This window comes from Equus asinus, chromosome 21 (assembly GCF_041296235.1).
Source record: "Equus asinus isolate D_3611 breed Donkey chromosome 21, EquAss-T2T_v2, whole genome shotgun sequence".
Classification (NCBI taxonomy): domain Eukaryota; kingdom Metazoa; phylum Chordata; class Mammalia; order Perissodactyla; family Equidae; genus Equus; species Equus asinus.
The window spans coordinates 77,533,492-77,549,600 of NC_091810.1; the positions used below are offsets into that span (position 1 = coordinate 77,533,492).

The following is a 16,109-nucleotide window of genomic DNA, read 5'->3' on the forward strand; positions in this document are numbered from 1 at the left end:
CAGGATCTTCACCCCACGCCTTGATCACAAACAGAGGAGGACTGGGGCCTTGCGGCCGGCACGGGTTCCACAAGAACACGTTGTACGTTTGGCGGGCAGGTTCTTAAAATGCAGGGCCTCCAGTCACTGTCTCTCGGTTTCGGAATGGCATTTGCAAATGTCTTAGAATGGTTGTGGGGACAGGATGGAGAAGCAGGAGGTGATATTTTAGGGCTGCGCAAGCACACACTGTGCGAGAACGCTTCGAGTGGATCTGTGTCATCAGGAGGTCTGAGTGCACAGCCCCAGATTTTTTTACACTGACTTCAGCGTAGACACAAATGAGGTGTGTATCAAATGTGTGAATGACGTGAAGGTAACTGATATCTGGGATGTCAGTAAAGGTCCCCAAATAGCCCAACCGGCTGGAATGACGAAATTTAACAGCATCAATGTGAAGTCTTGCTCTCAGATTAAATAATCAACCTTGTAAGTACAGGATGGTAATGACAGCATGTGTGTCTGTGTGTGTGAAAAAGGCTCTGGAGTTTTTGTTGACAGCAAGTGCCTTATGAAGCCACAGTGAGGTGTGGAGGCCAAAAGTTTTCTGGGGACAACGTCTAGAATAAGAACAGTGATGGGTCTACTCCATCCTGCCCTTGCCAGACAGAGTTGGGAGAAGTGGGACAACTCTGGGCCTGGAGACAACCTGGAAAGAAGAGCTGGAAACTGCCCCTCGCAAGGAACGGGGGATATATAGATTGGGAGCAAGATGCCGCGGGGGACCATGACAGCCATCCTCCATTTGGGGAGACGGCCCGCCCCAGTAAGGGCCTCAGCCTGCTCTGTTTAGCTCCGAGGCCAGAACAATGGGTGGCAGTTACAGGGAGGCTGATGGTGGCTCACTGAAAGGAAGATCTTTCCAGAAGTTCCCACTGTCCTCAAGTGGAATGAGTGGACGTGTGAGACAGGGAGTTCTGGGCTGCTGAAGGTGTTTAAGGAGAACCTGGATGTCAGGCTGGGAACAAAAGAGAGGAGTGTCACCCGTCAGAAGCAGCTGGACCAGCTCTTTAGGCTCCCTTCCAACACTGGTTTTAGATCTATAGACAGACAGACACAGATATTTATACGTATCACAGGCTAGAACGTTTAATGTAGCAATACATGGTGGCTGTCCAGGCGATCCTGGCCACCCTGAGCAGAGGCGGGGACTACGTGGGGCAGGACCTGCTGGCAGGACCGGGTCTGCCAGCTGCACCCCTGGACATGGGGAGGTTCTGCTCGCATGGAGTTTACCTCCCGCGGAGGCAGAGCAGGGCTTCCTCGAGGAGCGGCTGGGCTGGGTCACCCCCGCCCCAGGGTTCAGGTTAAAGGACACGCTTCCCTTCAGTTATAGATTTCCCAACAGGGCATTTTCTCTCACAGTAACATCTGGCACCGACATTTCCCTCTCTGCCCTACCCTTCCTGGCAGGAGGGGAAACGCCGGCCAAGCAGGAAGCCTTCACAAAGACTGGCACCAATCTCCCTTCATCCATTTGGGCTCGGTTCTGTCTGGACTGCGGCCTCTGACTGTTCATAGTCTGGCACAGAGACAAGAAATGAGCCCCCCAAAATGTGAAGGCAGCAAACTGCAGATCTGTGGCTGCTCATTATTTCAGTTCACTTTGAACGCCTCAGACAGCATGAGAGGCCATCCGTGCCTGGTGGTTTTCAGAGTTTTCTGCACATCAGAATCCCCTGGGGGGCCTTAAAAATCCCCATGCCCAGCCCACATCCCATCCAACTCTGCGGGTGTGGGACCCAGGCACCCACATTTGTTTACAATCAGTTGTGACTGCTCCACACAGCCACATTTGGGGACAAGGGATCTAGCCCTGAGCTTCCCAGACTTGAGGTGAAAAGCATCACCTGGGGATCTTGCTAAAATGCAGATTCCGATTCAGCAGGTCTAGGGCAGGGCTCAAATTCTGCATTTCTCACAAGCTCCAAGGGGATGCTGATGCTGCTGGTCCATGGATCACTCTCTAAAGTAGTGAGACTCTAGCCAACTGACCACTTCGACTCAGCTTTACCAGCTGGACTGCCTTTCCAGAGGGGCTGCAGGAACCACTGACAGAGGCTAAAGAGCAATTTGCTCTGTTCTGCAAGACAAGCTAAGGTTCTAACCCAGGAGCATTTCTTGCCTTTTGGGCTGCAGTCATCACTTGCTGTTCATAGATGTCGAGGTTCTGGTTCATTAGCTCCAAGGCCTCCTTGCGGCTGGTGAGAGCTAGAGGATTCGGACTCAAGATTGACTGGTGCTCGTACACGGCAGCCACGTAATATCCAGCCTTGTGATGATCAGCCACGTAATGCTCCCCAGCGTGGACTCCCAGGGCAGCCATGTAACAGCCACAGAGGAAAAAAGCAAGCTGGCTGCTCGCTCTGGACATAATGCAGACCATACATCTGGAATGTAACAGGGCAAGGGGAAAACAGCTGAATCAAGAATCCTGCCAAGAATTTCACTTTTGCAGCTGTGATTTATTAATCCCAGCAGTTTAAACTCACCCACCGTGATCCTGCGGCTCAAAGAGTTTGTTTCATGTTCCTAAGAAAAGGGTATGTGTTTCTCTCCAAACACGTAGCAAGCTACGTTTAAAATGCCTCACTGTGTTAATAGTCTGGTTTTAGAACATTTCCAAAACAGACCCAGTGTTTGCCAGGATTTTCCTACGCCATCTTCAGCAAGGCGTCAGTGCGTCACTACTTGCTTTTCTAGCTGTGCACTGACGTTTTAGGCAATAATAATTATTCTGATTATTTTACATAATTCTGGGACATATTCCACATCCCACTGCCTGCCCTCTATAGACACATAACAGCTTACCGGTCAACACCAGCTACCACTGCGGTGATCCCACTAATACAGCTCAGCCTTCCTGGCCTCAGAAACCTCAGGGATGGGAATTCTCCCCGCATTTCTTTGGTTAGTAATGAAGATGAAGGCTAAGTCTCCCTTTACCGAGCGCGACGTTCTTTATTTACAGCAGAGAAAATGCTGACTTCCGCTTAAACGCCAGGACCTACTCTCTGGTATGGACAGGTAAAAAGAAGCTTCCCGATGAAAGTATGACTTTTTTTTCTCCTTGAACTTTGAGGATTGCCATTGCACATCACCACCTTCTCAACCTCTGTCTCTGTGACTCCCAAACTCTTGCTCAAAAGCATACTCGTTTGGAAATAAAATTCTTCTGCAATGACAAAATGCAATTTTCTAGAAGACAAACTAGAATTTTCTGGAAAGTAAATTCAGCTTGGTAGCTCCTACCATAAGAGATTAGAAGTAAATTATGTCACTTACAAGGACACCCCTGTGTGCCTTTTTGCCCAAGAACAGGGATTTTTATTTCTAACAGTTGTATGTTACTAAGTGTTTGAGAGTGAACAGTCCAATTCCGCCTTGAAAATCGGCGTGGGCTGCCAGCTGAAGCCCCTCCCCCGGCACACAGATTTACCAGGTGGCGTGCCAAGGCCAGGCCACTTGCCCCGTGGAGATGTGCTGGGGCTGACCATCCGCCCAGGAATACAGATTAAACATCAAGATAACAGAGACAAATCGAGGAAGCAAGCTGCTGCTCTTCAAGAAGCAAGTGACTCGCTGCCCAAGTCGGACTCATAACTCCTGTGTTTACATTTTAAAACCAAACTCTCCAGGCCACAAATCTCTTTTTAATTTCCTCTCAAACGTTCCAGAAACAAAAGTAACCATAATTATTTTCAGCAACAGAACAAGTACTAGGGCTGTTCAGTCAGAATCCTCACAAAATCCAACACTTGGAAGGAGCGAGCCCTCCCTCCCAACCCCGCCTCGTCTCAAACTGTTACTTCTTTCCCCAGGGAATAATAGCACCACCCAAATACCAAACCCCAGGACTTGTTGCCGTTCATCTGGGACACTGTAAACAATGTTTTAAGATGAGAACAAGGCGCCTTTGAGTGAGCAGTCATGAGTTTTTGAGTAGAAACAAAAGTATAATTGATAAGCTTTCCTATCTGAATTTTGCCTCTGAAGACCAGCAATGAATCATTTTAAAAGTCTCAAAGTCTATTTTCCATTTCATCTCTGGTTGCAGAGTGATGATAATGGGGAGTGGTCTGGGGGGAAAACTTTCATCTTCAAAGTCATATTCACAATATTTCTAAAGTATAAGCCTACGGCCTCACTAAGAGGTGGAGAAACTGAGGCTGGAGGACAGGTGTATGAACCAGTGCCGGTGGAGGCAGGTCAGGAGGTCCTGGGGCCAAGAGTGGCGTTCCCAGCATCCTCCTCTCTCAACTAAGAGCTGTATGCCACCAATTTGGGGACACAGAACATTTGTTTGTTTCAGGGACTTGCAATCCTGAGGAACTGAAGAACCAGCAAGATATCACATTTCTTTCTATTTTGAGAAGATAAAATTTAGATTATTCACAACAGGGGCCCAGTAGGAGAGCTGAAACGGCAATCATTGTGCGCAAACAAAGGCAGGTTGATAATAAGGGGTTATACAGATTCAACCAGGTATTCACGCTTGAAACAAGCACCCTGAATGAGGTAGGAGAGAATGAGCAATTATAATAAAAACAGGTACAACAAGGGCTGGCCCTGTGGCCGAGTGGTTAAGTTGGCGCACTCCACTGCAGGCGGCCCAGTGTTTCGTTGGTTCGAATCCTGGGCGCGGACATGGCACTGCTCATCAAACCACGCTGAGGCAGCGTCCCACATCCCACAACTAGAAGGACCCACAACGAAGAATATACAACTATGTACCGTGGGGCTTTGGGGAGAAAAAGGAAAAAAATAAAATCTTTAAAAAAAAAAAATAGGTACAACAGTTTGCCCTTGGGAGAGTGGTGAAATAGCAGCTATTTCAATCAAGTTCACAAATGCTGGTCTTCCTCTTTATTTGGCCCCATTCAACTGTCTCAGGAAAAACCAAATGAGGCCTGAGGTAGGGGCTCTGAAGGGCCCAGCAGGCAGGAGATGGGGGCCTTCTCCATTAGAAGGGCTGAGGCAATGCCAGACATTTCCAGTGGTTGCCAGGTGCTGGCTCATGATACATGCACAGGGGGGTGGGGTGCAGGGGCTCCCTGAGAACAAGGGAGGCCCTGGAAGTCAGGGGGATCTTGGAAATCCAGCAACTGATCTATCTTTACGGCTGGCCAGGACGTGGACCATAGACAAAATGGTGTCCAGAGGTGTGTGCCTGGTCTGAAAAGGTAGCTATGCGCTCTCTTCCATTGGAGGACATTTGACATATAAGACTAAAGTAAAGGAAGGGCCTGGCATGGACGCACTACTGAGGTGACAGTGTGCTCCCATAACCTACTGCATACACTCTCAGGGCTCACCACAGCCCTCTGAGATGGGGGCGCTCGGGAGGTGCCCTGAATCCCACTGCCAGGAAAGAGCAGCGCTGGAAGGGCACCCACTTCAGACACTCACAGGACACCCAACTGTGAGTCAGACACAGGTGTAGGTGTCAGGGACACAGCAGTGAACAAGCCCAGTCCTTCCGCATGGAGCCCCCACTCTGGATGTATGAGGAAACCGACCACCATCAAATAAACATGGAGTGTGGCACACAGCAGAAGTGCATACAAGGAACACAGGGGAGAAAGACAGGGAGGGCCTGGCCTGGGTAGCGGACAATTTTAAACAGTATGGTCAGGGAAGGCCTCCATGAGAAGGTGGTGTCTGAAGGAGGGGAGAGAAGAGGCCCTGTGGATGCCTGGGGAAGGGCTCCAGGCAGAGGGAATGGCCCCATCAAAAGGCCCTAGTGGGATTTTGCTGGGTGGTTCAAGAAACAGCAAGGAGAACAGTGGGCTGGAGCCCAGGCACCAGAGGAAGGTGGCAGAAAATGAAGTCCGAGAGAGAAACAACAGGGCCGCGCTCACGGGCCTCCTCACCACGCCCCTGCAGTTCCCCTGTCCTCGTCCACTCTAATATTGTTGGAGCAGCCCTGTGAGAACCAGTGAGTGCCTGAGTCACTCACAACATGCCTCTGCTCAAAATCTTCCAGCGATTCCCCAATGCATGCAGAGTAAAAGCCAAAGACCTTACAGCACGCCAACAGGAAAGATCCAGGAGACAGGAAATCACCGCAGGGAGGGGAGAACACTGCCGGGCTGACATCTTTAAGCAAGCATCCTGAGCTTTTCACTGCCCTAGAGAAGCCCTTGCTTCTCATTTCATAATGAAAAATGATCCCCCGACACTCATGCTGATCAGGAAGGTTCCTGTGATCTATGAGAAGAAGAAATCAAAGTCTAAGTTACAGAGAAATCTATTTTGTGGAAATTTGGTAACATGTCAATCACTAGATATTTTTACACCCAAGGAACTTTTTCCATCTCGCTAAATGATTCATCTTGATAATTAGCTGCATTTCCTTCCTAGCCATGCTATTACAATGGTGTCTTTTGCAATAAAATGAAAGGATTATTATTAAGGTATTCTTAATAAGATAATTTCAGAGGCAGGTATATATATTTAAAAATTTATATATAGACCTACTGATCTTTTTAATAAAAGATCCTGTCACTCTTTACTCATCAGGGAGAAAAACAGTCCAAAGATTGGAAAAGGAGGTAGGAAAAGTCAGCAGAGGAAATGTCCTGTCCTGTGGAACAAAGCCCGAGGGACCTGCTCAGTCATCAGGACTCAGCACATATACTTTTCTGTGTATATCTTGACAGTGTTTGCCAAGAACAAGCCTGTGAGGTTCCAAGTAATTTTAAACCTATTCTCAGGAATTTTGTGATTTCCTTCTCTAAATCCCTTTACATAGGGAGAAGAAATAATGTCCATCTCCACCTAATTACATAATTTGAATTTAAAGAAATCCCCAAAGAGACCCTATATTTCCTAGAAAGCCTCTTACTTCCTGGTTCTCCCCTCTGATGATGCTAGAAGTGAGCTTGTCCAGGACCAGCCCCTGGAACAAGCAGCCCCACAACAGCTTCAGCTTGGACGGCTTCGTGCAAACCCATCCACCAACAGAACTTTTGACGTCTCAGTCGGAAATGTCAAGAGTAAACACTTGTGAGTGACAACTGATGATGACATCGAAATTCAAAGCTGAACTCAAAATAGTGAATAAATGACCAAGTCCTCTGAGTTGAACTGGGAAGTTGTGATTTCACTTAAAAGAGTCCAGCTCTTATCTTCAAAAAAGAGAGTGACATACAGAAGAGTACCTTTGGACCAGGCCTTCGATTAGGGCCTCCTTCTGCTCCGTTGACTAGAGTGAGTTATCTTAGGACACGAAATGAGCAATCAAAGGATCGTGACACTGGAACCTAAATACAGTATGTCATCTTTCCTTTCCTCAAATGGGAAATCATCTTCATAATATAAAGCAAATAAAACTCCCTGAAATGCCCAGGTGTTTAACGTAAGAAGTCGCTCTCTTTTTCATTTTGTTGTGTGAAAGGAAAGAGCCCCAGCTGAGACAGACTTTACAGGTTTGCTACCGCCATCCTGTGGACAAACTGAGTATCATTAGCCCAAGTGAGTATCACAATAGCAGAGGGATTCTTAAGCAGTAAGTGGACGGGTTTTTTTCCTCTCTGTCTTCTCCTTTTCATCTCTAACACTTCATTTCTCTCTCGCTTTTTTTAAGATTGGCACCTGAGCTAATATCTGTTGCCAATCTTTTTTTTTTCCTTCTTCTTCTCCCCAAAGCCCCCCAGTACATAGCTGTATATTCTAGTTTTAGGTCCTTCTGGTTGTGCTGTGTGGAACGCTGCCACAACATGGCTTGACGAGCAGTGCCATATTCGCACCCAGGGTCCGAGCTGGTGAAACCCTGGGCCACCGAAGTGGAGTGTGCAAACTTAACCACTCGGCCATAGGGCCAGCCCCTCATCTCTCTCTTTTACAGTAGAAAAATCAGAAAACAAATGACTTTCCAAGATTTGGGTCTCATGAAAGCTGTTTTTGTTCGTCATGCTTCCAGGACCTACTGCATCTTTTATATTCACAAGTTCTAAATTTGTTGCGATTTTCTGTGCACTCCATAGGATGTGACTGGATGTGCAAAGTGACACAGCCATCCACACTGTGATGCACAGCACTATGCGTGGGGAACTCTGGCTGAGTTAAGGGATCTATAGGGACAAAGTTTTATACCGATGCCACACTGCATTTTACAAGTTACATGTTAACATTTTCAAACCATTTTAACATCCATTATTTCATTTTCTCTCCCAGCTACACAAAGCAGTAAAAGCAGATGGTAAAATTCTATTTTCATGGTGAAAGAAAACCTCAGGACTAGTTAGTGGTAAGAACAGACTGGAAACCAGATCTCCTGGCTTCTGGTGCAGCCCTCCTAGCACCTGCTGAAGAACTGGGGCTATTTATCAGTCAAGCCTTCAAAGACCACTGTGGCGTGCGTCTTCAATGCAGCTGCAGCGAAATAAACAGAAACTCACAGTAGCATTCCCAAGGGAGATCCTGGGCGGTCAGACCAGAGCAGGGGTTCGAAAATGTGAGTGTGCCGTCAGGGTCACGTGGAGGGCTTGAACACACAGATCCCTGGACCCCACGCCCAGCAGGTCTCGGGTAGGGCCTGAGAATCTGCATTTCCTGCAAGTTCCCAGGTGATGCTGAGGCTGATGGTCCTGGTTTGGGGTCACACTGGGGAACCACTTGGCTAGAGGTTAAAGGTGTGTAGAACCTATATTCTGACACCTATCTTTCCCTCATGTCAAAGAAAGACATAAGTCAGAACCATCACCTTTATTTCCCAGTGCCTCTCCAATGGGGGTGATAGAATTTGGGTAGATTTCAGAGCATTTCCACTAAATTTGGTGAAAATGAGCAACAGAGTACTTAAACACTCAAACTAAGGGGAAAAAACCTCCCACAAACAACTCGGTCAGGTGCATGCCTTAGCCTTGACAGCAACATCATCGTAGAATCAGGTTGTTTCTGGTGTTCTTTTGTTTAAATAGAGTTCCCGATTTTAAAAGAATAAAATAGGGGGAACAGATAGTCTATTACATAAAGATATTCTATTATATAAATAGTATGAATAGATATTCTATTATATAAATAGACAATGAGAATAAATATATAGATAACATATAAATTTAATTAAAAATTTTTAATTAAAAAATAATTTAAATTTGTTTATAAATATATATCTCTGAAATCTTTGGGGTTCAAAATTGAATAGCTGAGGAAGTAAGTCTTAAACTGAGTCCAGAGACCTTGACCAGAGAGCAAGGAAAGAGCACAGAGAAGGCTTCTTTCACTGCCAGCCTTGGGAGAGCAGAATGGTGGGGCCACTTGCAGCTACTCTGCTCTTCGAGAATGTTTATGGCTTCCAGCTTGGCTTTACCTTCTTGATCCTCCAAGAATTATCATGAACTTTGCCAAAATGAACCTCAATAGGTGTCAGCAAAGAATTGTTTTTCAACGCCGTTGGGAAATTTCTCCTCCATTTCCTTGTTGGACTACCTTCAATTAGAGTCATCAGAAGAACCACCTTCTAGATAACGAAGACCTAAAGGATAGACATCCAGGAAAAACACAACCAGTGTATGGAAAGTATGATGCCCTAAAGCCACAGGTCAAATTGTTCAGGGAAGATATGCTCAGAAATGTGGGCAATTTAAAGGCTCTTTGTGATTATTAAGTGTATGGTGGATGCAACATCTCTAAGGGTATGGTGAGCGACGAAACAACGCTACATAAAGTCCCATCATCCCTGTGCTCTTATCTGCCAGTGCTCAGGAGTCAAAACCAGATCACAGGACCAACCTGATGGTGAAGACACCCTGGATGCAGACAGAGGAGAACAATGGAATGGGTAATAGAGCTAAGGACACGTGTTGCCCAAGTCAAAAGCACAATCCTCAATAGGATAGTCTGGAAACACTGAGAATGAATGACAGTAGTAAGTGTCAAAGAAACAACAAAAAAAGCTAAAGTAAAACCCAGCACTACAGATAACATGTAGAGGCCACTTTCTCCTGTGGAGAGGCCAGGAAGCACATATTTGGGAGGGCAGAGTCAAGATCACCAAGAGAGTCACAGCAGAGAGCTGGCAAATGGGTCCAGATGCTGTCAGTTCCGAGTACCTATGGAGGATGCTCTTGAAACAAGCATGGAGGGAAGACGCAGGTGACTCACAGCACAGGCAGGTGGTCAATGGCATTCAGTTAGAGGGCAGCACACGATCAAGAATGACAGTGATCTTTCCAGACCTACTCACAAACTTGGCAGTCTTTTCTGTCCATGGTATGGTAAACGTGCAGAGCAATGGTTAGTGTCTTCACTTCCGTCTCTCTTCCTGGACACAATGAGCATCTTTGTTTTCTTCTGCTTTGGCCAGACTGTTAATTACTTGTGTGCCTTTTTGCCTCTAGCAAAGGTCCCAGCTCAGCCATAGCTACATCCTGGTCACTAAAACAAATCCCATTGCCCTATGCCATCCAGACCCTCTGGGGGGCAGACTCTGACTGGCTCGCCTATGTCCTGCAGCTCTACCTGGCATGAAGGCCCAAGTCCTCCGAGCTTGGGGCTCCCTGGGGATGGTGGGAGTACAGGAGTGGGTAGGGGAGGTTTCAGGCTGTCCTGTGGTATTTGGTGCCACATTCCTCAGCACTAGGGGAAAAGCAGAGGAAGATATTCTAGCTCTTTTTTGGAAAGAGCTTACCCCTAAACTTGAACGGGATCAATATCCAGAGCCAGGATTTAACCCAAATCGATTTTGTCCAAAAGACTACATTCTTTTTATGCCACCACATTCAAAACAATGGGAGGGAAAGTGTGGTTGAATGAGTGACACTAGATGACTGAATAACAGTTTGGAAATAAATTCAAACACTTCAGGCCACATACACAAATAAACTCCGAATAAGGAGTTAAACATTGACTGCTAAGAAAACTAGCATAAATTAGAATCTCATATCAGATATTTGATGACACAACTTTCTAAAATTTAAAGCAGTTAAAATAACAGCAGAAACAGATAGACAAATTAAAATTTACATGCAAAATACAAACATCAAGACAACACTTACAAACAGGCAATGAACAAGAACAGACTGAAACAGGAAGAAAAATCATAAACAAACACTTTGAAAGACTTTGAACTTAGGTACAAAATAAACATTAACTGGTACTATTTAAATATAGTAAATTTGGAAAAAAATTAAGGTAAACTAGTAAAGTGATAGTGAACAGCAATTTCTTACTGGGAAAAAAAGTTTGACAATTCATATTATGACTTACACACAGTACACCTCTGGGGCTTTACCTCAGGAAGTCATTCAAAAGAAGAAGAACATTAGGTGAAATGACAACATAGCATGGAAGTCAAGAATATGGGCTTTTGGGTTTCAACATATCTGAGCTGACATCCTGGCTCTGATACTTATTATATAAACTTGAGTAAATTATTTAAAATAACTAAGCTTCAATTTCTGCATCTACAAGCTGGAAATGAAAATACCTGATGAAAAGTCCTTAGTGTTCAACAACTGGAAGCTAGCTAAAAGTGAAGAATAAGCCCCAATAGATGAAAGCTGGAAACAAGACAATATATAATATGATGAAAGTTATGAAAGTTAATGTATACAAAGCAGGTGGAACATTAACCAAAAATTTAAAAGATAGTTACGAAGACTCAGACAACAGAATATGTTTAAGACATGCTAAACAAAAACATAATGAAAAATTTTCTATGTTTACAATGATAATAGCTAAGTAAAACATGTATGCATTTTTTTCTCCTGCTTCTTTCTTGAGCTGTGCCAGACAAATTTCATGTCAGTTCTTACCTACTTGATTTATAGATTCAATGCAATCCCAACCAAAGTCCCAGCAAGTTATTTTGTGGATATCTACAAGCTGATTCGAAAGTTTATATGGAAAAGCAAAAGACCAAGAACAGCTAACACAATATTGAAGGAGAAGAACCAAGTCTGAAAACTGACACTATCGGACTTCAAGACTTACTATTAAACTACAGTAATCAAGTCTGCGTGGTATTGGCAAAAGAACAGACACAGATCAAAGGACAAACAGAACAGAGAACCTGGAAAGAGACCCACATAAATATACTCAGTTGATCTTTGACAGAGGCACAAAGGAAAGAGAATGGAGCAAAGATAGTCTTTTCAATAAATAATGCTGAAACGAGTGGACATTCTCACTCAAAAAAATGAATCTAGACACTGATCTTACACTCTGTGTGTGTTGTCCAACACCACCAAGCAATTAACTCAATTCTCATACTATCCACCTAGAGATAGCCTCAGATCCCACAGGTTAAGGGCTCAGTCCTACAAGACTGCCCGTCTCCCTCACTTTAGATGCCAATTGCAAATCCAGGTTGTTATCTGCGCTTCTGACCGACTAGGTTCCCACAACCCTCTCCTCCTTTTTTATTAACTTGCTAGAGTGGCTCACAGCACTCAGAAACATTTATTTACATTTGCTAGTTAATTATAAAGGACGTTATAAAGAATACAGATAAAAAAGCCAGATGAAGAAGTACTTGCGTGTGTATGTGGGAAGGGGTGCACTCCCCTGCATCTCCATGTGTTAACCAACCCAGAAGCTCTCCTCGAACCTCGTCCTTTTGGGTTTTTATGGAGGCTTCACTATGATTGATCAAATCATTGGCCATTGGTAATTGAACTCAGTCTTCTCCCCCTCTCCCCTCCCAGGAGGTCAGAAGTGTGGAGATAGGGAATGAATCTAAGTTACAACCCTTTATCACATGGTTGATTCCCCTGGCAATCAGACCCCACCCTTAGGAGCTTCCCAAAAATTATCTCATTAACATAAACTCAGGTGTGGTACAAAGGGGCTTGTTATGAATATCAAAGACACATTTATTGGGGCTGGCCCAGTGGCTCAGCAGTTAAGTTCACACACGTTTCACTTCGGTGGCCCAGGATTCGCTGGTTTGGATCCTAGGTATGAACCTACGCACTGCTTGGCAAGCCATGCTGTGGCAGGCGTCCCATATATAAAGTAGAGGAAGATGGGCACGGATGTTAGCTCAGGGCCAGTCTTCCTCAGCAAAAAGAGGAGGATTGGCAGCAGATGTTAGCTCAGGGTTAATATTCCTCAAATAAAAAAGATACCTTTATCGCTCTTATCACTTAAGTATTTCCAAGGGTTTTAGGAGCTCTGTGCCAGAAATGTGGATGAAGACCAAATATACATTTGTTATTATAAATTACATCACATACATTCTTCACAAAAATTAACTCAAAATGGATCATAGACCTAAATGTAAAGTACAAAACCATAAAACTCCTAGAAGATAACATAGGAAAAACTAGATGACCTTTGGTATGGTGATGACGTTTTAGATACACCAAAGTACAATCCATGAAAGAAATAACTGATAAGCTGACCTTCATTAAAATTAAAAACTTCTGCTCTGTGAAAGACAATGTCAAGAGAATAAGACAAACCACAGACTGGGAGAAAAATATTTGCAAAAGACACATCTGATAAATGACTGTTATCCAAAATATACAAAGAACTCAAACTCAACAATAAGAAAACAAACTAATTAAAAAATAGGCAAAAGATCTGAACAGACACCTCACCAAAGAAGATACACAGATGAGAAATAAGCATATGAAAAGATGCTCCACATTATCTGTCATTAGAGAACTGCAAATTAAAATGACAATACATGTCACTAAACACCTAGTAAATAACCAAAATCGAGAACATTGACAATACCAAATGCTGACCAGGATGTGGAGCAACAGGAACTCTCATTCATTGCTGGTGGGAATGCAAAGTGGTACAGCCACTTTGGAAAACAGGTTGGTAGTTTCTTAAAAACTAGACATATTCTTACCATATGATTCAGCAATCACACTCCTTCTATTTACCCAAATGAGTTTAAAACCTGTGTCCACACAAAGACCTGCACATGGATGTTTACAGCCGCTTTACTCATAATTCCAACACTTGGAAGCAACTGAGATGTCCTTCAGTGAGTGAATGGACAACCTGTGGGACATGCAGACAATGGAATATTATTTGGCACTAAAAAGAAATGAGCTATGAAGCCATGAAAAGACATAGAGGAAACTTAGATGCATATTACTAAATGAAAGAAGCCAATCTGAAAAGGGCACATACTGTATGATTTCAACTATATGACGTTCTAGAAATGGCAAAACTATGGAGACAGTAAAAAGTTCAGGGGTTGCCCACAGTTGGGGGTAGAGAGGGATGAACAGGTGGAGCACAGGGGATTTTTAGGGCAGTGAAACTATTCTGTATGATACTATAATGATGGATACATGACATTATACATTTGTCAAAACCCATAGAATGTATATACAACACTAAGAGTGAATTCTAATGTAAACTATGGACTTTGGGTGATAATGATGTGTCACTGCAGGGTCGCTGACTGTAACAAATGTACCACTCTGATGCAAGATGTCTATCTTGGGGGAGCCTTGCATGTGTAGGGTATGGGTAAATGGGAACTATGCTCCTGCTACATGACATGATACACTGTACCCACATCAGATATATGTACTTTTTGGTCATCTTTGCTGTGAATCTAAAACCGTTCTAAAAAATAAAGTATTTTAAAAATAAAAGTTAAAAATAAATAACTGAAAACCAAAGTGGTTATGTGGTACTGAGACATTTCTCAATCTTGACATCCAAGAGGTTTAGATTTTGGGGGCTACATAGGGCAGAAGACAAGATCTTGAGGTTGGAGTGAGATCTGTGCATATAGCTAGGCCTCTCCATGGGCTATGTCCTCATTGAGGGGATGGACAAAATCAAACAAACATATAAACCCTACCTGCCAGCAAAAGTACCTGTCTGACGTAGAAGCTTGTATATCTCATCTTGAGCTTTGAGAAGGGAAAAAAAATATCTCCTGAGAAGTTATAACCAAAGGTTTCCTAAAGCGGGTTTAGGATTCAAATTCACACAACATACGTGACCCACATAGCCCCAAGAAATGAACACAAAATAATCTTGAGATGTTAACAGTTCTGGGGTGCCTGGAAAAGCCAATCGACATCCTCTCTAACGGAACTCATCTGCAACCCAGGCACTTGCAAGTCCCACAAACAGAGGTCAAGTAAGCATGAGCTCACAATTCAAAATTATTGAACACACAAGAAAGTAAACTATTGTGCAAGAGAAACCAATGCGGAAGAGAGTCAAAATAACACAGCAAAATCAGAGCCCCAACAAGCCTTACACATAAATTATATATGAGGATTATGTTTATGGAACACAACACAAATTTTATAAACTCTGACAACATAGAAATTATAAAACTAACAAAAGGTGTGTGAAGACAGGGGAAAGAGTAGTGCAGCACACAGGAAAGCAGAAGGAAGGAAATAAAAGGGGAAATTAACAAATCAGAAAACAGAAAAATGATAGAATAAATAAGTCCAAGAAGTTATTCTTTCAAAAAAAAAACCCAATTATACAGACAAATCATCAGCTAATTAAGAAAAAAAGGAACAATATATACAAAATAGGTCATAAAAAGGAGGAAATATCTACAAATGCAGGAGGAATTAAAAGACTAATGAACAATCTCCTCATTCAATTGTATGCCGATAAACTTGAAATTTAGATAAAACAGATAATTTCCCAGGAAAACGTATTTTACCAAAACTTCCTTCAGATAAAAGAGAAAACTGAACCAAGCCAACAGTCATAGCAGAAATACCAAGTTATCGAACATCTATTCCCTCCCATCTTCCATCCTCAAAACAGGCCCAGATAATTTCCCAACGAAGTCTCTCTAACTATAAAGGAGCAGATTATCCTAATATGCTACTTAGTGTTCCAGAACATTGTAAAAGAAGAAAAATTTTTCTTTTAAGTGATCGAATTCTGACAACAAAACTGGACAAAGGCAGAGTTCCACGAAATGGTCTAAGATCCTTCTCTCTTTGTGCCCCTCTGTCCTCAGCACACAGCTTCCACCTTCAGGGGCACCTTGTGGGAGCAACAGGACTACCACAACTCCAACAGTAAGATGCGCGGAAAAACAGTAAGAAGGCATCAGCTTCCCAAAAGTCCTGTCCACTGACTTCATTTAAATTGCTTGGGGCGCCAGCCCCGTG

General features: G+C 43.7%; 1 protein-coding gene across 4 annotated transcripts in view; it reads right to left on the bottom strand.

The window, feature by feature from the left end:
- Positions 1-16,109, bottom strand: part of BTD (biotinidase) — a 40,071-nt gene that overhangs the window by 5,550 nt on the left and 18,412 nt on the right. For 2 of the 4 annotated variants that reach the window (XM_014859473.3, XM_070493132.1), the window contains exon 2: positions 2,165-2,429. In XM_014859473.3, coding sequence (XP_014714959.3) covers positions 2,165-2,429 — 265 coding nt within the window. Of the gene's footprint in view, positions 1-2,164; positions 2,430-6,066; positions 6,252-11,470; positions 11,535-16,109 lie in introns of those variants that run through there. The other 2 variants (XM_070493133.1, XM_070493131.1) reach the window with 2 other exon arrangements.